At 30.2% G+C, this 24,408-nt stretch overlaps 2 protein-coding genes across 6 annotated transcripts; both read left to right on the forward strand.

Moving 5' to 3' along the window:
* The first annotated feature begins 12,214 nt into the window (after window positions 1-12,214).
* On the forward strand, window positions 12,215-22,658 carry LOC105116641 (serine/threonine-protein kinase Nek5-like). 5 transcript variants are annotated; one of them, XM_011014082.1, is made up of 15 exons: window positions 12,215-12,764; window positions 12,898-12,964; window positions 13,050-13,115; window positions 13,189-13,235; window positions 13,331-13,376; window positions 13,480-13,560; window positions 13,657-13,699; window positions 13,805-13,854; window positions 14,869-14,950; window positions 15,026-15,075; window positions 15,913-16,001; window positions 17,190-17,241; window positions 17,327-17,980; window positions 18,064-19,572; window positions 21,594-22,658. In XM_011014082.1, the coding sequence occupies exons 1-14, from the start codon at window positions 12,667-12,669 to the stop codon at window positions 19,555-19,557; spliced, it is 2,919 nt and encodes a 972-aa protein (XP_011012384.1). In that variant the 5' UTR covers window positions 12,215-12,666; the 3' UTR covers window positions 19,558-19,572; window positions 21,594-22,658. The 5 variants fall into 5 exon arrangements, with proteins under 5 accessions (XP_011012384.1, XP_011012386.1, XP_011012385.1 ...); XM_011014084.1 differs by lacking the exon at window positions 21,594-22,658 and adding an exon at window positions 19,770-19,871; XM_011014083.1 differs by lacking the exon at window positions 21,594-22,658 and having other exon boundaries at window positions 12,215-12,345; window positions 12,527-12,764; window positions 18,064-19,836.
* Window positions 21,854-22,549, forward strand: LOC105116647 (uncharacterized). Its single transcript, XM_011014088.1, has one exon. It carries the CDS (start codon window positions 21,854-21,856, stop codon window positions 22,547-22,549), a length of 696 nt encoding a protein of 231 aa, XP_011012390.1.
* Window positions 22,659-24,408: the final 1,750 nt, after the last annotated feature.

Genomic DNA, 24,408 nt, shown 5'->3' on the forward strand with positions numbered 1-24,408 from the left:
AAGTGTAGAATTAATTCTGAAATCTTATTTTCTTGTTGTAGTTAGGATGAATAAGAATCTTTATAAGAAAAGGATTCTGAACCATTTATGAAACCTTGCTACACTTGAAAACTATGTTACAACCCATTAAAAATCTTTTTAGAACCAAGAGATTCCCAAAACAAGCTACCATATACTTGTAAGGAAAAAGGATCCCTGCTAAATAAAAAGTTCATAAGTCAAAAAGAAGTAAATAACAAAATTTGTACAGCATGTTCTGACTTATATCGCATGTTCTTCTTGAACTCTGATTCATCAGAAACTTTACCCCAACACAGACCAATACCTTTGAAATCTTCATGTCAAATTTTAGCTCAATCAAATGATTGAATTTGAAATTATGCTAAATAGTGTAAAAGTTGACAGTAGGAAATTTTATGCCAAAATTTAAATCAAGCCTTACTTGAATCGTATCAAGATTGCTATGATTTGGGCTAATATAGTGAAGGATAGAGAAACCACAGTGGCGAGATTTCTTAATTGAATAAATATAAATATAGCAAATATATAGAGTTAGAGAACATGATACATATGGCTACAATGGTAAAGACAAGACTTAAAAGGAAGGCAGTACACATTATGTATTTAATTTAGGTTTTTCATCATAATGGAGGCCAAATTTAAGGATATAGGAGATTTCTTAATCCACGTTGTGTTGTAAGTGCCAAATCTAAACCATTTAAAGCTAAGAAAAAAATCACTATAAATTCCAAAGATAAATTAAAAACCCAACCTATTTGTAACCATAATATCAAATGTTTCAGGTCTTTGAGGGTTAAATATATTGTTTTTTAGTGTCTAACTATAAGGTGATGATTTTAAAAGATCATAAGGAGGTTAAGTTTGAAAATGACAGAACTAAAAATGATAAAATACCACCACTTAAGGATTATAGTTATGAAAGGGTTGCATACCCAGCTAAGAGGGAGGCCTTAGTTACAAGGCATACATTACATGTTTAGGTTAAGGAAGATTATATAGAGTAGTGAATAGAGAACATCTTTCATAAGTAAAGTCATATCCAAAATAAGATATATAGTATGATCATTAATAAAGGTAATTATGCAAATACAGCTAGTACAACTCTTGTTAGGAAATTGAATTGAGTACTATAAAACATCATAAACCTTATAGATTGTCATGGTTGAATGAATATGATGAAGTTAAAGTGACTAAAAAGATCTTGATTTTATTTTTTATTAGGAGATATTCTTATAAGGAATTATATAATATGGTTCTTATCCATGCAAGTCACTTATTATTGGGTCGTCCTTGGCAATTCAATAAAAATACAATGCATGATAGGTTTAAGAATAGGTATACTTTTGCAAAATATGGTAAAATCATAATCTTTATATCATTGTCACCCAAACAAATGTACATGGATCATATTAAATTCAAGTGAGGAACATGATGAGAAAAGAAAATCAAATTTGGTCACTAATGAATTAAAATTGAATTCGGCTATGAATGGAGGTAAAATAAGAAGAGAGAAGAAAGTAAATGTGCAAAGTGAGTACAATGTGAAAAAATTAAAGAAATAACCTAATTTTTATGCAAAAGAGGATGAGATTAAATCTATTTTTTATGTTAATAGGTTGATAATTATACTTGTGTACAAAAAAGTTTATTTTAATGATAACGATTTTAACTATTATGTTCCTAATATTATTGTTTCTTTATTGCAAGAATTTAAAAATGTGTTTCTTAAAGATATTCCAAGTGGCTTACCAAAAAAAAAAAAAAAGGAATTGAACATTAAATAGACCTTGTACCTAAAGCTACAATTTCTAATTGACTAGCATACAGAAATAATCCTACAAAAACAAAAGAATTTTAAAAGTAAGTGGAGTAATTGATGTCAAAATGGTATAAACATAAAAGTATGAGTCAACGTGTTATTTTGGTCTTATTTATGCCTAAAAATGATAGAACTTGAAAGACGTGTGTTGATTGTTGTGTCATTAACATAACAATAAAGTATAAACATCTTATCCCTAAGTTTGATGTATGTTAAATAAGTTGTATGAATTATGTATATTTCAAATTTTGATTTAAAAATTGATATCATTGGATTAGGATAAAAAAAAATGCTGAATAAAAAACTATATTTAAAACTAAGTGTAGTTTGTACAAATAGTTGCCATAATTTTTAGACTTATAAATGCACTTAGAACATTTATGAGATTAATGAATCATGTGTTGCATGTATTCATAGGAAGATTCATATTTGTGCACTTTGATGATATTTTAATCTATAGTAAGAACTTGATTGAGCATGTTGAATATTTCTATAATGTACTTAATATGTTCCGTAAAAGATAATTGAGAGCTAATTTGAGAAAGTTTACCTTGTACATGGAAAAAATTATGTTTCTTAGTTATTTTATAAGTGTTTAGGGTATTAAATAGATAGGTTATCCGAAAATAGTTTACACCTAAATCGTCCACTAAGATAAGAAGTTTTTATGGTTTGTCTAGTTTCTATATGTGCTTTGTTAAGGGTTTTAGTACATTAGTCATGTCTTTAACAGAAATTATGAAAAAAAAACAATTGGTTTTAAATGGAAAATTGAACAGAATAATTCATTTAGTTTGTTAAAAGAAAAACTATGTTCTACACTCAATTTTACGTCCTTTATATGACTTTACAAAAGTTTTTGAGATTAATTGTGACGCATTAGGAATAGTTATTATAATTGTTTAATGCATGATAAAAGACCTATTGCTTATTTCAATGAAAAGTTAATTAAATCACTTTGAATTACCCGACATCCAATAAAGAGCTTTATGTATTAATGAGGGCTTTGAAGGTGTGGTAACATTACTTATGTTCAAATAATTCATGATTCATTTAGATCATAAATTATTAAAGCATTTAAAAATGCAAGGTAAGCTGAATCAATGACATGCTTAGTGGATGAAATTCATTAAAACCTTACCATTTATGATCAAATACAAGCAAGGTCAAAAAAAAAACATTATGACTGATACATTATCATGAAGGCATGTTCTTTTATCTTCTTTGAATGCTAAAATATCGGGATTTAAATATGTGAATGATAGTGATTTCAATAATGTATATTATGTGTGAGAGAATTTGACTTTTGATAAATTCTATAGACTTAATAGATATCTATTTAAAAAGAACACATTATGTGAGCCTATGAATCCTATGTGTGAATTGTTTGTTTATAAAGCACATGTGGGTAGTTTAATAGGATATTTTAATGGCACAAAAATTTTAGATGTATTGTATATATATTTTTATTGCCTACATTGAAAAGGGTGTGCAAAGAATCTATAAGAAAAATATTGTCTTGATCTTTGCCTAAAATTGAAAGTGTTGAACATACCACGGTAAGGAGGATACTAGGACGAGTACAAAGGTGAAAATCACGTTTGAAACTCATATCGGAACTTCCTAAACATGCCCCCATATGCCTCATTTAATTTTGTTCACAAGCCAACTCTTCTTCTTCACTTGATAATGTTGACCTTGACTCGATAACTTGAAACCAACCTGCCCAACTCGACAACCACATTGTCAATTATGTTAATAGCCGCATTGTTGATATGCGACTCAACTGTTTGCCATGTCATTTGACATGTGTGTAACCACATAAACAGTCATGTTAGTTTTATATCTAGTTATTTTCCATATATATACCAATCATATTTTTATGTGATATTTCAAAGTACTTAAGTGTACATGTAACAACAAGGGTTATTACTCAGTATAAATCTAAACTATTAACTAGGTCATATTTTTTTTTTTTTTGTTCACATCTAAGCCATTGAAGTTCAATGTGGACTATTTTTCTCTTAGTTAATTTAGCTATTAGAAAGTCTCCTATTCCTTACAATTTCTAGTTTCAAGTCTTTGCATTCCTCCTATCAAAGCTTTAAATTCCATTTAGATTGAAACAACAATATACACGTAAAATTCAATTATTATTCATTTTCTAGGTTAACCCCCACCCTTTCTCCCTCTGGTGGGAGAGGGAAAGGAAGGAAGGCATATTCAAATGCAAACCACGTCAACTACCCCTTAATTAAAATAAGCCATTGATCTCATCAACTACTATAGGATGGCAAATTAGGTAACCTTAATGAGTCCTCCTATATTGTATCCCTTTACATTTAAATGCAATGGAGAGTTGTTGCATCATTTAATATAAGATCATATAGCTTAATTTTCTGTTAAATCAATTAGAAAGCCTCTCAAGACACTGAAAATGGACTAATTATTATACTAATGTTAAGCAATTAGTTGGATATCTTCATGAAAATGACAAATTACAGCATAATCACGCATTAAACACAGTCAAAGAATTGTTACTGAAAATATTGAGATTCTACCCTTTTCTCACCAACATTCAACTCTCCGTGACTAATCCCAGGTGAATCTTGGCTAATATGGTAAGATTCTCCTGCCTAATCATTTTTCTAACTCTTGTCCCTTTTATATTCGAATTCTTCCGTTGGATTTGGTGGTAGGAGAAGCTCAAATGAAGGTAGCATATGCAAGTCGAGACATGGCATCGTCTAATTCGTCTGCATTTTGTTTTTCTTGAAAAATAATTTTAGCAACATCACAAAACTATGATTAATTAAAAAAGAAACAATTATATCCACCGGTCAAGAGTCCATGAAATTCGTATCAATTGATTGATGTTATTGTCATATGCTAATAATGTATTCAGAATGAGTTTGACGTCACTTTTATATATATTATTGCTTAATTTTGTGTATTATATATATATATATATATATATATATAGCATTCTATATATAAATTAGAATGCTTTTGATTTAGAAGCATGTTTAATAAAAATAATTTCAAATATTTCCCCTATTAACTACGTTTCATTTATCTATTTGATAATATAATAGTTAAAATTATGATTGTGATAATAAAATTATTTTTTATATATTTTTATCTCAACAACAATTTTAAACACAAAGATAGTTCTGTAAGAGAGATTTGCTTAATGATATGTAATAACTAATATAAAACTTAATTAGAGAAGTAGCATGTTTTAAAACTTTTTAATTAGAATATAACACAATTTCACTACACTGTTATTTTTTTTAATATTTTATTTATAATATATTACTTAAAAAAACAAAAAAAAAACTTTGAATATCATTTCTAGAATATCTATGCTCGACCCTTCATGATGCAATGCATCTAGAGGATAAAAATCACACGTGGCAGAACACTAATAATGAAATTAGCAAGGCCAATTTGACATGTGAACGTCCATGTAAATTCTTTGACATGAAATCAATACTCCCTCGTGTGGTATCAATACATAAAAAATAATAGATGATTGTAGTTAGAGCATAAAAGAGTAAATTAATTAGCCAAAATATATAATAATGGAGTAGATAGATTACATTTTAACAGTTGTTATTTATTTTGTTTATTTATTTATTGTTGGGGGGGGTTGTAATGGGCACTATGTATAATTTATCATTTCTTTTTTAAACAAAATGAATAATAATTTAGTTAAAACAAATGGAAATGTTGACTGACTATACTTTAAGACAGCTTGTGGGCAAGATTTATTCATGGGAGACAAATCAGATTTAATCATTCTCAAAATCTTAAATAAACAAGGGATAATTTTCTATATTTTAGTATTTTTTTTTTCACTTTGTCTAATTTATTTTTTGTCAATAAAATTTAAATAAAGATAAAAATATAAATTTATTCTTATATATAATATAACATAAACACACAAACCGCTTATGAGTTTTCTTTTCCATTTTCTCTTCCTTCTTCATTTTCTCTTCCTTCTTCATTTTTCTCTCTTTATCTCTATAAATCTTCCTTCTTCATTTTCTCTTCCTTCTTTATTTTTCTCTCTTTATCTCAATAAAAAAAAAAGTAGTTTATTTCAACCAAACAAACAAAAGTTGCATACAAATTCACCATTGATAAAACAATTATTTGTTTATCGACTATAGAGTTTATATCATACATCCTCGCAAATCAAGCAATGATGCTTTTAAAATGTGAGTAGTAGCATCTTTGGAGGTCGAGGGTGATGACTTTTTTGGTTAGAATGGTTGATAGAAATTATTTTTAAAAATATTTTTTAAAAAAGAAATATATTAAGATAAATTTTTCAGTTGCTATATTAATATATTAAAATAATAATAAAAATTTAAAAAATATTAATTTAAAACTAAAAATATATAAAAATATGGTTTAACTACAATGTCAAACGATTCCTTTATCTATTGCTTGTTTGGCTAAGAAGGTAGGTAAGAATTTTTATAAATGCTTGATAAATAACTAGTGGTATTTTATACTAGAGATAAGATAAGTAAACGAGAGAAATTAAGGTAAACTAGTGGTATTTTATACTAGAGATAAGTAAACGAGAGAAATTAAGATATTTTTATATATTTTTATTATTTTTTATGGATCATGAATTTTATTTTATTTTTTATGTCTAATTTTTATAAAAATAGAGATATAAAATAACTAATAAAATATTTCTAATTATTCTTTAAGTTTAAGTATCGCAGTGGTAAAACAAGGGTTGAGAGGTCAACTGGCTTGAAAGAAAAGTTGGGGATAAAATGATATATCCAAGTTGATTGAGTTATATATATAAAAAAAAAAGGTTTAGAAGACAAACAATTCAAAGGTTGTTTGGAGCTATATTCCAAATGGTTTTTCATTAATTTTTTAAAAACATTGTTTATATATTTTGAAATTATATATCAATATAAAAAAATATTATATTAATATATTTAAAAAATAACTATTATCAACACTAATTTAATAGTTCATTCATCATGTCAAACCAAATGGTTTGCTCAAAATGTTGTGGTTTTGTACGAGAAATCTTAGCTGTCATACGGGCCAAACTTGACAAAACAAAGGAAGAAGTCAACTTTGAACTGGTAACAGTGTGTGCAATATATATGATTCCCACACGAACGCCCAGCACCTGGACATAGAAATTTGAATTTGGTGGATAGCATAACCAATCTGGCACCTGTGGTCAATTATATGGTGGTTTCCTGGCAAGGAAGAAGGAATCATGCTAGGTTACATAATAGTTACTAGATCCAGTTTGATCTAACATATTAATTTAAAATTTTAATTAAATTTAAAGTAAAAAACAAGTATGTAATGATTTAGTAAATTTTGTCTGACCTGCTTAGTTAATTCATGATTCAACAAACCTTATATTTGTGTGACAAATTAAAACATCTAATCTTTGAGCTAATTGATATATTTTTGAAAGCATGCCCATGAGCATGACATGGAACCAAAAGGAGGGACAAAACAAAAAGGGGTTCTAGTTAAAAGAGTTAAAAGAGGGACAAGAACAAATTAATATGATTTTTTAGCGCTCTGAAAAATTTCCCTAATGTACTGCGTTTTGGAGAAAAGACCATAGGTTACACAGTTCAAATAGATTTTCAAGATTGATAAATAAAAAAGATGCAAATCTTTATAAATGAAAAATAATAGCAAATATTATCCTTTTGTAGTGGATTTGAGTTCCAGCAAATTGTTATTTTGGTTTGATGGATTTAAATGGCTGATTTAGAGCGTGGTAACAATTATTTTTTAAAGTATTTTTTATTAGGAAATATATTAAAATAATTTTTTTATTTTTTAAAAATTATTTTTGACATTAGTGCATTAAAATGATTTAAAAATACTTAAAAAATATATTAATTTGAAGTAATAATTAAAAACATATAATTTCATGAATTATCTCAAATAAAATAAATAATAATCAAAATAATAGTGATAAAATTTAAAAAATAAAAAAATAAAAGATGAAGAAATTAAAATAATAATAATTAACATTTCATAAATTATTTCAAATAAAATAAGTAACAATAAAAAAATAAGGATAAAATTTGATAGATAAAAAATTTCAATAAAAAGCAAATAATAATTATAAAAATGAGTACCAAAATTAATATAAAAATTAAATTTTAAGAGATGAAATTGAAAAATAAATATTCAAAATAAAATATATATAGCAATCAAAAGTTTGAAGATCAAATTTGATATAATCAACAAATTATATAACATTTCTAAATTTTTCACAACTTTTGAAAAGTGTTTTCCATCTAAATTTTCTAATAAAATACTTTCTTAGAAACCAAGTTAAATTTTTCTTTGACTAAAAAGTATTTTTCGTTGACCAACTTTCCTAAAGACAAATAAATATAGAAAAGTTTGGAAAGTGATTCTTGAAAACTACTTTCTTAAAAATCACTTTCTAAAAAACAAATATAGTTTAATTTACACAATATTTACTAAATCCGGTTTGATCTAACCGATTAATTTAAAATTCTATTTAAATTTAAAAAAGTAAAAAATAAATATATAATGATTTAGTAAATTCTATCTGACCCACTTAGTTAATCTATAACGTAGTAAAACTTGACATTTGCACGACAAACTAAAAAATCTCTTTGAGTAATTGATATTTTTTTAAAGCATGTCTATGAACATGACATGAAACCAAAAGGAGGGACAAAAAAAAAAAGGGGTTCTAGTTAAAAGAGTTGAAAGAGGGACAAGAACAAATTAATATGATTTTTTAGCGCTCTGAAAAATTTCCCTAATGTACTGCGTTTTGGAGAAAAGACCATAGGTTACACAGTTCAAATAGATTTTCAAGATTGATAAATAAAAAAGATGCAAATCTTTATAAATGAAAAATAATAGCAAATATTATCCTTTTGTAGTGGATTTGAGTTCCAGCAAATTGTTATTTTGGTTTGATGGATTTAAGTGGTTGATTTCAAGTGTGGTAATAATTATTTTTTAAAATATTTTTTACTTGAAAATATATTAAAATAATTTTTTTATTTTTTAAAAATTATTTTTGACATTAGTGCATTAAAATGATTTAAAAATACTTAAAAAATATATTAATTTGAAGTAATAATTAAAAACATATAATTTCATGAATTATCTCAAATAAAATAAATAATAATCAAAATAATAGTGATAAAATTTAAAAAATAAAAAAATAAAAGATGAAGAAATTAAAATAATAATAATTAACATTTCATAAATTATTTCAAATAAAATAAGTAACAATAAAAAAATAAGGATAAAATTTGATAGATAAAAAATTTCAATAAAAAGCAAATAATAATTATAAAAATGAGTACCAAAATTAATATAAAAATTAAATTTTAAGAGATGAAATTGAAAAATAAATATTCAAAATAAAATATATATAGCAATCAAAAGTTTGAAGATCAAATTTGATATAATCAACAAATTATATAACATTTCTAAATTTTTCACAACTTTTGAAAAGTGTTTTCCATCTAAATTTTCTAATAAAATACTTTCTTAGAAACCAAGTTAAATTTTTCTTTGACTAAAAAGTATTTTTCGTTGACCAACTTTCCTAAAGACAAATAAATATAGAAAAGTTTGGAAAGTGATTCTTGAAAACTACTTTCTTAAAAATCACTTTCTAAAAAACAAATATAGTTTAATTTACACAATATTTACTAAATCCGGTTTGATCTAACCGATTAATTTAAAATTCTATTTAAATTTAAAAAAGTAAAAAATAAATATATAATGATTTAGTAAATTCTATCTGACCCACTTAGTTAATCTATAACGTAGTAAAACTTGACATTTGCACGACAAACTAAAAAATCTCTTTGAGTAATTGATATTTTTTTAAAGCATGTCTATGAACATGACATGAAACCAAAAGGAGGGACAAAAAAAAAATAATAGTTATAGTTAAAAAAAGTTAAAAAAGAAACAAGAATAATTTATAAATAAAGTTAAAAGGTAAGGTAAATAAAGGATGGGCATTCCCTTGTACATATGGATGAGGATAATCAAATGTTTTATTTGTAGCGGATCTAATTTTATACACATGAATCTATTATTATTTTTATTACTTATTAATTTATTTTAAAATTTATTATATAAATACTAGAAGAAATTTTTAATCTTTAATATGAAATTAAAAACCTATCAATATATATATATATATATATATATATATATATATTATATTCACAATAATAAAATTGTTTTTTAATATGGGATAATTTTTTTTTTAAATACTTCAACTTAAAAAAAGAAAATAATATCTTTCTAATTAGAATAAAAACATTTTAAAATAATAAAAATATTTTAAAACAATCTCTTAAACTTTATTACTTACAACATGTTTAGTTTAAATTTAAATGAATTATTTTTATTTTTTATATAAAATATTAAAAATTTAAATATATTTTTTAATTTTTTTAGATTGATTCAAAACTTGATATTGAATTTTTTGACTCAATTAAACCCATGTATCGGGTTTAAGAACTATACGATATGATTTAGGCAAATCTCTTTGCATCCATTGTGTTTTCGTACTCTTCACTAGACTTGAAGTGCTCTGAAAAATTTCCCTAATGTACTGTGTTTTGGAGAAAAGACCTTAGGTTACACAGTTCAAATAGATTTTCAAAATTGATAAATAAAAGAGATGCAAATCTTTATAAATGAAAAATAACAGCTAATATTATATTTTTGTAGCGGATTTGAGTTCCACCAAATTGTTATTTTGGTTTGATGGATTTAAGTGGTAAACTTTTAAGTATAGTTGCAGTAGTTTTTCATAATATTTTTTATTATAAAATATATATAAATATTTTTTTATTTTTTAAAATTATTTTTGATATTAATACATAAAAATAATCCTAAAACATTAAAAAAAATATATTAATTTAAAACAATAATAAAAAATTAAATATTTTTAAAAATATTTTTAAAATATAAAAATAAACAAGAACTCCGAAGAGAAAAGAAGAAGTGAAATAATGGTTAGAGGGATTTTTTTTTAATTTGATAATAAAATTATAATATTTGACTTAAAAAAATTTTAGTCATTAATTAAATACAATGATAATTTTGTAAGTAATTAAATATTTTTTATTTTTTATATACATAGGTGAGAACATAGAGTATTGCATTATTTATAAATTATAAGATATAAACTATGATTTTTAAAAAAAAAAAGGAAAAAAAAAAGTAAACCTCGTGATGCTAGTATAACTAACCCATTAAACAATTCTCACCTGCTCGCTCCGTCTAAAGAAAATGATTTGTTTTGCTCATGTGAGCTTCAGTGTTATAATAATGTGTTACCATCAATCATGATTATCTTTCTTAATTTAATCGATTAAAACCTAAAAAGCTTATGCTCTTTTCACATGCTTTCAGATAAAAATCATTCCAGCTAAATCAAACTTAACTTATCAATAAAATTTATATTTTTTTTAATGAATGATTTTTAAGTTTAAATATTTTAAATAAAATCACGTCATTTTATATCATTAATTAATTTTAGTTAAAATATAAATGAGAGTGGTGGCATTTCATCCTTGACCATTAATCTTCATGGAAGATTTCAGGTAGTGTTAGATATAAAGAATGATGGACTAAGATAATTTTATTTGTGGAGTTGTTTGATGTGCTTTTTAGATAATATAAAAATTATTTTATATTTTATTCAAGATTATTCTAATAAATATATTTTTTCATTAAAAATAATATAATAATTTTTTCTAATTATTTACATAAAAATTAATCTAGTTAATCTATATCAAAAAATAAAAATAAATATTATTATAATTTTAAAATTTAATTTGAGAATTGATCCGAGTATAAGTCTAGATTATAGGTTAGACTAACTATTTATCTGACTAAGTATAAGAATAAAAATAAAAATTATTATAATTTTAAGACTTGATTCAAAAGTTAATCTAGAATCAATTCTTCGTTATTTTTTGTTAAACTTATTTTAATTTAGATCTATCTAGTTTTTTTTATAAATTATCTAGTCTAATGAAAAACAAATCAAACAAAAAACAAAATAATTATTTTCCCAGTTTAATCTTGTTTGATTTAGTCCAATTAATATTATTTAATATACCAAACACTATTTAATACTATAGAATTATTTAATTCTTCTAACTATAAAAAATCGTATATTGGAAACTATGAATTAAATTAATATTAACTTTCTAAAATATTTACTAACCCATTTTTTATCTAGATATTTTAAAATAAAGATGACGAATGTAATATAAATTTAATGTGATCTTATTCGTTAATTAAGTTTAAATTGAAAGAATGTAATTGACTCACTGAGAAAGTAGCTGTTAATGTCGGCGTACACTGAAGCTCATCCATACCCATAACTCCTCTGGTTTCCACTCAAAGAAAGTGAGAAGGAAGCGTATACTTGAAAATTAATTAAAGCAAGTATTAATAGAAGTGTAAGTGTATGTATTAAATGTTCATTAGCTAATTAACTCATTAAAAAGAAGACCATACATTTTTTTTTAATCTAAGTTTTACTCAAAAGTAGTAGTTGGAAGTTGAAAGAGAGTGAAGTAAGCGAGAGAAAGGAAGGAAGAGGATTGGATTCAAGTTTAATGAAATCTTAATTGAAAACAGTTCAAAGGAATTGCGGTTTGAGATGCATGAAGAAGAAGACTCGTCGGTGGTGGAGATTCAGATAATGCATTTTGAATTGAAGAAAATGTGCTTGTGATTTTAACAGACATAGGAGAAGAGAAGAGGGGATCGAGAGGGAAATGGAGTCACGAATGGATCAGTATGAAATCATGGAGCAGATCGGTCGTGGTGCTTTTGGTGCTGCTATTCTTGTTCATCATAAATCCGAGAGGAAGAAGTAATCTCTCTCTTCTATTCTACTGGTTATGTATTTTAGTAACAGTTTTTTTTTTTTTTTTCACTGTTTTTGACATTTTTTTTTTTTTTTTGCAATGTATTGACTATTTTATTTTATTTTGAGAAATGGTTAGGTATGTGTTGAAGAAGATCAGGCTTGCGAGACAAACTGAGAGATGCCGGCGATCTGCTCATCAAGAAGTAAGTCTCAGTATTTTTCATATTTCTTCAAAGAATATTTAGGTTCTGTTTTTTAAGGAGATATTGAGAATTATATTTAATGTAGATGGCGCTGATTGCGCGAATTCAGCATCCGTACATAGTGGAATTTAAAGAAGCATGGGTTGAGAAGGTGAGACTTTCCTTTGATTTACGATTTATATTTATGGAAGTGAGCTAATGAACAGTGTGCATTTGCGTTGTAGGGTTGCTATGTTTGTATTGTTACCGGATATTGTGAAGGTGGAGACATGTGAGTGTTGTTTTTTAAGTAATCAAGTTTTGGCTTACAAGGTTGTGTAATTTACGAGACTCGATTGTTTTTTCCGTTTTGGGATTTGATAACAGGGCTGAATTGATGAAAAAATCAAATGGGGTGTATTTTCCTGAAGAGGTAAGTATTCACAATTGCTCGTTTGTTGTTGTTTTTTTCTTCTTTATTTTTTGGGGTTTTGTTTTGACTTGTAGCATTGTTGATGATATTGAAAATTGTTCAGAAACTCTGCAAGTGGTTCACTCAACTACTGTTAGCGGTGGAATATCTGCATGGAAATTTTGTTCTACATCGGGACCTGAAAGTAAGAAGAATTATCAGTATTTGGATTAGGAATTTGAATTTCTCTATTGCTTTTGGAGGTGTAACGGATTGAACCTATGAAGCACTCTCTTTGCAGTGTTCCAACATCTTTCTTACCAAAGAACAGGATGTTCGCCTTGGTGAGTTGCTCTTTTTATCAACATTTAGTTGTTGTATCGTTGGATTTTTTTTTTTTCTAATGTTTATGTCATGATTTTGCTTTTCTTTTTCTTGGTACTATTTAGGAGATTTTGGACTTGCTAAGACTCTGAAAGCAGATGACTTGGCTTCCTCAGTATGTGCTTTGCTTTTTCTTTATTATAGTTTATTGTTTTCGGGTCGTTTGGTGTCGTTAGTTTATTGAGCACAGAGAAGAGTTTGTTCTGCATTTGCTTCCCCTTAAAGATGGTTTTCGTTTTTTTTTTCTTTTGTCTGGTATATGTTTTTTCAGAAATAGAATATATGTGAAGCATGAGCTTGTGGAACCATCTCATTTTGAATCCAGGACTCATTTTAAAATCTTTGCTATCAAGTCAGATGAATGTAATGTACTGTGATATGTGCATCTATGAATTTTGCTAGTAGAGATGCTGCATTTTTTTTTATTTATTAAGTGCATATAATATCCGATTGCTAAAGTTTTGTTATATTAATTTTTTTCTATGGTATTAAACTCTGTGCTCGAACTCCATTGGGATTCATATGTATTCTCATCGACAAATCTTAATTTGATTGAATTCCATGTTGTTCATGAGAAGATGCTGGATTGTGTAGTTTAATAACAATTTTTTTTTTCTTTTTTGTAAATCTAATAAATCATCAAAGTGCTTTTCCAACTAATGTAGTTTCTTTAACAGCTAAACTTGCTACAAAAATAATATGTAGGATGTCCAGGCTTCAATATTTCTAAATTTATATAATCAAATTCCTTTTCCAACTACTATGTAGTTTCCTTAAATACCAAACAAGAATACCTGTATATCATCTAAAATTTACTACGAAATAGCATGTAGGATGTCCAGGGTTAATTATTTCTCACTTGTATGTATCCTGTCAAACTAAAAATCGTTTGTAGTTGTAAAGTCGAGCAAATTATTCTGAATACTTAGTTGGAGATAGATCTAAACCCAAACTGCAAGAATATATAAAACTTGTAAACATGCTTGTTCCTTTATGATGAAGTTAATTGCCCTAGACACCAAGGAAATTACCGAGTACAGTATACTATAATTGAAGAGACATAATAACTACTGGCATTTCCAATTATCCACCTTGAAACTAGAAGTTGTTTTTTTTATCTTTTGTGCAGGTGGTTGGAACTCCTAATTACATGTGCCCTGAACTACTTGCAGATATTCCTTATGGTTTCAAATCAGATATTTGGTCCTTGGGTATGTGCTTTGTAGGTCATATCTGAGGTTTTTATTACTTGTAGTGCCTTTCTAAAACTTTCCTCTGTTGAATAGGGTGCTGTATGTATGAGATGGCTGCTCGTCGTCCTGCCTTTAAAGCTTTTGTAAGATTTCCCATGGTTCTTTTCACATTTCATATCTTATTGTTGGAAATTTGTTGAAGCTCTTTGGCCCCTACAACTTGCTTAATACTTAGATTGTGATATCTTGCTTGATGTTTTTTGACAAGTTGTGTAATTTATTACTTGAATTGCTTGTCAGTATAATAATATCTTTCATGACACTGTAAAATGAGAACTTGAAATTCACTTGTATTTTTATTATCTATCTGTTTATTTATTTTTTATTTTTTTTTATGTAAAGCAACAGAACGGCACAACATTGACTTTCGTAAGGAGTTCCTGGAGTTTGATAGTCACTGGAAATTCTAAAGGATCTGGAATACTGTAATGACCCATTCATGGCTTTTGCTTGATTGTTATGTTGCAGAGATGAAATAAGTGTAATACCAGTACCAGCTGAATTACTGTACCTTTTTTTGGTTCATCAGGAGGCCTCAAATTCTATGAGCTTCACAATATGGGGTAGCCCCAGACCTCCCTAAATTGTTCTATCCTAGGTGTGAGTGGGATTTGATCCCAGATTGCTTGATGTGATGCCAAGTTACTTTACCTGCTAAGCTAACTAGCACCCATGACCTGCCAACAATTTGAGATAGCATGGATGCTATGTAATTTCAGTATAATATATTTTCAGAAATCAAGAACCAACTTATGTTCTATTTGCCTTTATTCCTGCACCAAAATTTCAGAGTTCAATTTGGCATGCTAAGTATGTAGGGTTTAATGTGAAGCTTCTCATGAAGGCATTGTTTACTTGATTGACTTCATCTACATCTAATTGTACAAGTTTCTTTATTTTCACTTCCTAATTGCCTCAAGATGTCAAATTTGCAGGACATGGCAGGATTGATTAGCAAGATAAATCGTTCTTCTATTGGCCCGTTGCCTTCCTGTTATTCTCCGTCTTTGTGAGTCTCCATGGACTGTTGTAAAGCTTATTGCTTGTGTATTTGACAGTAAACAACATCCATCTCACATTGCCTACTATGGACTGTACTTAGGAGTTGACTGGGCAATTACTATTTGTAGCCATACCACAGGCTACCAAAACAATCCATGCAGTGATGGCAGAAAACTGGAACTACATGAAATTTTAATTGATCATTTAACTGATAGACAAGGTTCCTATCATTTATTTATGCAAGTGTGATTATTCAAACTGATTTCTGCATGTAAATTATCTTGTTGGTCTTTTTGTTGTTTTGCTGATACAAGTTTATGAATTGTGTTATTCCTCTTTATGAACTACGTTAATGATCTAATATGCTCTTCAATCATTGCTTGTAACAACAGTGTGGACATGCAGTCTCTATCTTGGTGGGATAATAGCATTTTTACTTGCAACTTTAGTGTGATATCTATTTATGTCTCTGAAATTTAACTCTTCCTATTTGAATACCTAAACTGTGTACAGACTTCCAATAAAGTTCATTTTGTACAATACCCTCATTATCAATAACGTGACATTTCGTTTAAATATCCTCATAAGGGTATTTGTCAAACAATGTACCTGATTAGGAATTGTTAAATAGTTAAGATATTTGAACAAGAAAAGCTGGAGCTGAAAGACTGAATTAGAAGTTTTGAAAAAGTTAAAGAGTATTAAAATTCACTCACCCCAAATTTCATTAGAGAACATTAATGGACATAATATATTCAATTATATAATAGATTAAGATTTTATTACACGGTGTCCCTGGAATCAAGCAACTGTTACTTTTCTCTCATGTTTATACCTTTTGTTGCTAGGTTTAAATGGGGACACCTGATGATTGATTTCACATGCATCACAGGCAACCTGAGAACACCTTCATTCTAAATTTTCGTATTGAATAAATTTGCACTGAGAAGTAGCTTCATCTTTTCTATGTGTTGTTTTTTTAATTCGTACTGCTCAAGGCTTGATGATGAACAGAAGACTAGATTTTTGAAGATCATTTAATGGATCTCATTTGAGTCCTGGCAATTTAACCACCTTACCTCTAAGAAAATGGATAGCTTTGCTGTTTTTGTTTTGTTTCTGTCCTGTGGTATGTTGATGGCGATCCACCTTTGAGTCACTTCTTAGCCCTAATATTAAATGTCTGTGCCTGCAGGAAAACACTGATTAAAGGCATGCTGAGAAAGAATCCTGAGCATCGTCCAAATGTAAGACTCTTAAAATTTATGTGCCAACTTCAACAGTTTGTCATTACAGGACTCCATCTTAGCAATCTGCATTTCCTTTGGTCAGGCATCCGAGATTTTGAAGCACCCATACTTGCAGACATATGTCGATCACTACCGTCCATCCTTGAGTCCTCCCACATCCTGCTCTCCGGAGAAACCTATTACTAGAAGTCATGAATCTCGAAGAAGTATGGATGAAAGCCAAAACAGTAATAGTTCTACTAGTGATAAGGATAGTTTGCTTTCAATTGATCGGAATATCCCAGCAGTGGTCTCAAATTGTGACAATAAAGCCACTGATACAGATTTAGCTTCTGTTGGTGATGAAGATGGGACCAAGCAGCCCATGCCAAGCCAAGAAGAAAAAAGTCCCAATGTTTGCTTTGTCAAAATGAATGAGCAGAGGGTGATGAAACCTTCTCATAATGAACATGGATGCAATGTCGAACCAAAGCAACCAAAAACTATCAAAGGTATTATGATGGCCTTAAAAGAAGGAAAACCTAGAGAAAATAGTTCCTCGTCCAGAGGAAATCATACAAAGTCTGGAAGTGCACCAACACAAAGAAGTAACATAGAAGCATCACCAAAAACTCCTACACCTAATGCCCTTGCATCTGGTTTAAAGTCCAATGCAGATACACCAACTGTTGCACCAGCAAAAGCAGCCTTGGATTCTGCAAAGCGGATCCAGGGATCACATCCTTTGAAACACCAGGTATAATCAGAACTGACCATACTTTTTCCCTAGTTTGATAGATGTGCTGAATTAATCATTTACTTTCCAAATTACTTTTGCAGTTTCCTATAATTGAGGCCTCACCGAAGACTAAACTCAGACATGATGGGACTCCTCCACCTGGTCCAATTAAACATGTTGATGATGGACTTGCCATGAAGCCGAGGCAAAGAACACCTAATCTATCTAGGCGATCCTCATTTCCTGGAAGGACAAGACAAACAGGAGCTGATGTTCCAAATGGAATCATGAAGTTGAGTCCAACTGCGAAAAACCAAGAACCTGAAAATACTCATCAAGTTCCTGATGGTCGCCCTTATTTTTCCAAGGAGGTATCGCAAGAGTCTCAAAAAGCTCTATTCAGAGCCTGCAAAGGAAAGCAGGCAGAAAGCAGTAATTCTGTGTCATCTTCAATGTCAATTCAATCTTTTGAGCTTTGTGATGATGCTACAACTCCATTTGTTGCCATGCCTGAACAGACACTTCCTAATCACGAGGCAGTCATCTGCACGGAAAACTTGGAAAATCATCCACCTGGTTGTTATCCTGCTAGCACTTTGCATTCTGGCATGTCTGAAAATTTGTCTAGGGCAAACAGTGCATGTGCTGGATGTGCTCAAAAATCCATACCATGCTCAGCAGAAACCTCGAATGTTGTCACAGATCTTCACAAGAAAACTGTTGGTGATGGGAGAGAGGGTGTAAGTAGTGCTCCCAATCTGGCAGTCTCAAGTTTTGAAGAGAGATTTATTTGTAAAGATACTAATACCCAATTAAGCAGGCCAAGTACTGGCCCTGATTTGGTGCCCCAATCAAATCTTATACCTGCATCTGGTGGTGACGACAAGTTCACAGTAAGAGAACTTCTATCACCAGTTTCAGAAACCACTCCTTCCATTGCCTTACCAATGTCAACGAGCCAAAAGAATTTGCAGTCAGAAAAGGCTGCCATTTTGCAAAATCCAACTGTTGGAAAACCCACTGCTGCCCATCTGTCTCCTGCTTTTGATGATGTAATACATGTTATACGGCACAGTAGTTTCCGTGTTGGGACTGAGCAGCCAGCTATGGAAACCGTGGAGGTGGGGATTCAAAATGTGGATGTGGGAAAGCTATTAAATGTAGTAGGAGATGAACTCGAAATGAGAAATGTGAGTATGTCAAAGGCTCTAAAATCATCAAATTGCTCTGAAGCTGTGAGTTTGAAATCAAGTCTTTCAGATCATTTCAGCATTAAGGAAATTGATTTGAGAAACATCAGCCCTCTGGTTCCACAATTTGATTTATCTGAGCTACCAAAATCCAACTCCACCGTCACTGAAGAGGAAGCAACAGCAAGGGAAACTTTGGATGTTAAATCTTTCAGGCAGAGGGCAGAGGCACTTGAAGGGCTTCTAGAGTTGTCTGCTGAGTTGCTTCAGCAAAGCAGGTTAGAAGAGCTTGCGGTTGTTTTAAAACCTTTCGGGAAAGATAAAGTCTCTCCAAGGGAGACAGCTATCTGGTTAGCTAAGAGTCTGAAAGGAATGATGGCGGAGGACAGTGGACGGAGTTCATGAATCATGATATCCGTGGTAAGTTGCTCTATGTCAATGAGCATTTGACATTTGTCTAGTGATTTTAGCCTTCCGTTTATGATTTACACACATTCAAGTTCAGTTGAATTTTTACAGAGAACAGCCAGGTCTTGTCTTGTCTTTTATTTTTAATTCTTTCTATCCACTTTGTCATTTTACGTGGTAATCATACAAATGATTGCCTTTGTCTCCAAGACAAACGCATGGATATGCTGTGGTAATTGTTAAATATAAGTTTTGGCATTGAAGCTTTTCCATTTGGCTATGCTGCTCTTTTTTTTTTCTTTTTTATGGTCAACGGTGACTTTTTTTCTTTTTTTCTTTTTTTTTTATGGTCAACGGTGGCAATTCATTTTCAGAATAGATTGAAAAAAATAACATACTTTTTCCCTTTTTAATTTTCCTTCCATTTGGATATGCTTTGTTGTGAAGTCGAGGTGTCGTCCTTTGGTTAAGTCTGCTGGACATTTAACATTTGTTTTTCATTACAACATCAATACAATCCTGGAGATCAGAGCGGTAAAAATCATTTTGATTCACGCAGTGTTTGAGCCTTATTATAGAGATTCTCTGACAGGATTCGCTTTTAGGACACGAAGGTCATGTAAATTAGCACATGACATTACACGCTATGGAGGGAAGTTGCCTTGGCTCTTGCAGAAAGTCTGGAGCTGGTTTGGCATCTCACTAATAAAGATCAATCCCCCATCGAGTACATCATACCATACTCAAATAACACTATAGATGTAGATCTCTGCACCAAAACTAACCGAAGAATACATTATCTGGCGGAAGACAGATCGTCTCCAGTGAAAGGCAGATCGTCTCCTTTGTGGATGGATAATTGGGACGCTTTCAGAAGAAACACTCTTCCTTGATGTGGATTTAGATATAACCTATGCTTTCAAGAATGCTAAAAAAAAAAAAGCACCAGTAGAAGGGGCTTGTCTCCTTCTACTGTATCTAAGTTCGAGTCTTTATGTGCACATCTGTCACCTCCGCGGTACCTTACATGTCTACTGGATTTGCAGGATATTTAGTGGGCCGTAAGATTAGTCGTGGTGCACGCAAGCTAGCCTAAATATCCATGTAGATAAAAAAAAAAAGAATGTTCTCAAAATGAACGTGTATAAAATTTACAAGAACATGAATTCAATCTCAGACGACAGGCTATGTATTTCCGCAAAGAAGACGACAAAACCATTGGTGGACACATTTGTACCTTTAACAATCTTGTAGCTATTGAGAAACCTGTTATTGACAAAGAAAAAGCTTCTTCTTTTTCTTCTTCTATTTTCTCTCTCTTTCCTCTCTAGTCTTGACTCTCAATACAAGTCTGATAACTACAAAGTCTTGATGAAAGACGTAATTGGTTTACTAATCATTTGAATGAATAGCTCAAAACTCATTCACCCCATAACTAGTATTTTATGGGAAAAAACAACAGCGTCCTCGATAGTTTCCTTGAAGAAATTATGGCAACAAACACAAGTTTATATCTATTGGGAGAGGCCTCCATGCTCAGCAATCCAAAGATACAGAAACGCCCCCCTCACCTGGTGAACATTACATAACACTTGCAGAACGAGAATTATACCGAGAAGAAACCTGCCAGTATTGTGGTGTCGTAGGATATATTGGAAAAATATGTTGGTGGGTACCAAAATGATCAACTCAACATGAAAATATACCAGCCTATCATCACGCTGGATCCCTCTCCACATGTGTGGTTCATGATATCTGTTGCACTCCAAAACAAACAAGTAAAAAAAGGAAAGAAAGAAAAAGTACATAGTATGAGTCTTTCACTATTGTTGTCTCGTAGCGGTGCTCCTTTATTTCTAAAAGAAAGAAAAAGTGTATAATACGAGTCTTTCACTATTGTTGCCTCGTAGTGGTGCTCCTTTATTTCTATGGATGGGATAGAAGCTTTCACTCCTGTTGTCATGCTTTTGATTTTGAATCTCCATACTTTACATTGCAAGACACTGATCCTGATTATGTTTTTGAATTACTAGGAATTCTGTTCCGTTTAGTGACGCAGCGGAGGCAAGAAGCAGCGTGGAAGAATCTGAAGTCGACTTCATGAAGTTTACTCTCTTCGGACAGGGGCGGCTAAATAGTAGACTCCTATTTACTAGGAATTTTCCTTAAAAAGAATCACGCGTCTTGGTATTTTTAATTTTCCTATATAACTTACCCAACAGTTGAATATTTCTCTCTAACCACAGCTTCTCTGTGACTCTTCCCAAACACAAAGCCAAGCCAGAATATCCTCATGGAGCATCCTGATAGCTACAACAATCGTACAACTTCCAATCGGCAGCCAGCCCAGCAGTCCTTTCAAATTCACTCCCCCCCTTCCAATGCCACTCGGCCTGTTGGGTCAAGGAAGAGCTCTTCCTTTGTTCCCCGGTTAACGTTGATGGTGGTGATGTTTTTCTTCATACTATGCTTGATCATCTTCATTGCATGGCTTGTCATACACCCTCTTGATCCTGCTATTCGACTCAATTCCCTATCTGTCTCCAACATCACAGTCTCTAATCCTCAATTTGCTGCAAATTACGACATCGAATTCACTGTGAATAACACTAACAAGAAAGTAAACTTGTTCGTCGACCAAGTCGAAGTCATGGTGAATTATAGAAAAGGCCGCCTTTCCAGTAAGATTCTTGGAAAAAGTGAGTATCTTGTAAAGATGAGTGAGGCAAGGTTGAAGGTTGAGTTAGGAAGGGACGCGGTTTGTTCGTTGAAAGATAAAGTTTTTAAGGATATAAGTGATGAGTGGAGCAAAAAGATGGTAAATTTCAATGTCAAATTGTTTGTTAGTGCAGGATTTGAAATTGGTGTTCTGCCAACCAAGCAAAGAACCATGGAGTTTCAGTGCATGAATTTACCTGTTGAATTCTTCTCTACAAAGGGGACAGGGAAGCTCATGAGCGGAGGGAAGGATTGCTTGGTTCATGCCTGATGTCTTCCTGCTTATTCCTTCCGATCCACTTAGGAGCGCCGCCGCCTGTTCTCTACGTAGTAATGTGATTTTTCACTTTATTATTGAGCTTATTTGTATTTGAATATAAGTTAAATTTTAATTTATTTTTATGATAAGGTTTTTAGATTAAACCATTGAAATTAGTCATGTGATTTACACTTCTATTTTTGATGGTTTGACACGAAAATCTAATAATAAAAATAAATTTAAAACTTATTTACCTTATATTCAAAAAATAAAATTAGCTCATATAAAAACATATTAAATAATTATTTTATTTTGAGGACGGGCGGAGTCCTTTGTCTTTTTATTTTATTTTTTATTGTAGGCGAAACATGCTGTTTTGTTTTTATTTTTCATTATGTATATAATTGAGAAATCATATATAGATGTGCAGTAGCAAATTAGTAGCATCTTTAAAATCTAGTAGTTCAGCCATGCAAGTTATTAATTAACCTTCTTTTTTTTTTTACTAAGACAAAAATAATAGAGATATATATGAAACAATGGAATTGTTAAATTAGTGTAAACTACTATTTTGTTCCCTTGTTTTTGGAAAAATAATTGGTTAATCATTTATTAGTTTTAACAAGAATTTATGACATGTCGTCTGCTAGAATATATTATAATCATGATCAAAGATTTCAGATTTTTTACTTATTTTCATATAAAAAACTTTAGAAATATTTCCATGAACCTAATCACATTTTCCAACTTCAAAATACTATTATTAGTCTAAAAATAAAAAATCAAATAAAATAAAAAACTTTAATGGGCCCTCATCTGCTTTTTCAACATGGTTAAAAGCAATACCACTTTCACAAAACTTCCATATTCAAGAACTCGCTAACACAAAAAATCACTTTTTTTATATATATATATAGTAGGTCAAAGTCTTTCTATGTCCTCTTTCTTTTTCTAGTGATTTTCTCTCTCATTCTTTAATACTCAAGGATTGAAATGTAAGAAAACTAAAGTTTTACTACTAAAACATAATTAAATGCACAGAATTATAGGGACCAAAAATATAAAATAAAAATAATTTAAGGGGCAAATTGAACTTTTATAAAAACATTAAAGATCAAATTGAGCTGAATTTTAAAATCATAAAACCAAAGGGACTTAATAACTCACTGTTTACATTGATGCCTGTCAAATCTTTTGAATGGGTGCCGGCCTCAAGCTTTGCCTGCGTCGACGAATATACTCAACGGAAAGTTGTGTGAAACAACTTCATGGGGCCTATCTCCCTTTCTAGGATGATTCCTTAAGTTTGAAGAAAAAAAGAATCGACGGTAGCTTTTGAATGTATAGTTTACAGGGAAGGTCATGAGTGAAGGAAAGGGATTGCCTGGTTCAATGCGTTATCCACAATGCCTGCCTTCCTATACTTTCTTTCAATTCAATCTTGATCCATTGGGGCACTAGGATGCGCACCGGGCCAAACGCGTGGCTTGAACCCGAGAGATGTCGGGTGCATGCTCGGTGTTTGAGCCTGGATATGGTACCTGAGCTTAAAAATATCAAGTGTCAAGAACGCTGAGACGTGGTTGACGTCCAAGTTCAATATCATTGTCTAAACCTCAATTTATGTTTGGAAGATCCTTGGGGACTTGGATTGTCGTTAAAACAGACTTTGAACCATCCAAAAAATTGTTTTTTAAAAAAAAAATACTGATAAATTATGGCTCATCAGAATCTCTTAGCTTAAACCTCTGTTTTTTTTTTAAACAAAATAAAACAAAATTATAAACCAATTATTCAAATGAAAAAACTCAAATCTTTTGAGTTGGTCAAAAGTTGTCTGAAACGATTGCATGGGGCCTATCTCCCTTTCC

This window comes from Populus euphratica, unplaced genomic scaffold, assembly GCF_000495115.2.
Source record: "Populus euphratica unplaced genomic scaffold, PopEup_1.0 scaffold1011.1, whole genome shotgun sequence".
Classification (NCBI taxonomy): domain Eukaryota; kingdom Viridiplantae; phylum Streptophyta; class Magnoliopsida; order Malpighiales; family Salicaceae; genus Populus; species Populus euphratica.

What these genes read in the sequence shown, in the direction of transcription:
- LOC105116641 (XM_011014082.1), top strand. Translation starts at nt 12,667, where the DNA reads ATGGAGTCACGAATGGATCAGTATGAAATCATGGAGCAGATCGGTCGT. An exon ending in CATAAATCCGAGAGGAAGAA is followed by an intron (nt 12,765 to 12,897) that starts GTAATCTCTCTC and finishes AGAAATGGTTAG; the next exon opens with GTATGTGTTGAAGAAGATCA. An exon ending in CACATCCTTTGAAACACCAG is followed by an intron (nt 17,981 to 18,063) that starts GTATAATCAGAA and finishes TTACTTTTGCAG; the next exon opens with TTTCCTATAATTGAGGCCTC.
- LOC105116647 (XM_011014088.1), top strand. Translation starts at nt 21,854, where the DNA reads ATGGAGCATCCTGATAGCTACAACAATCGTACAACTTCCAATCGGCAG.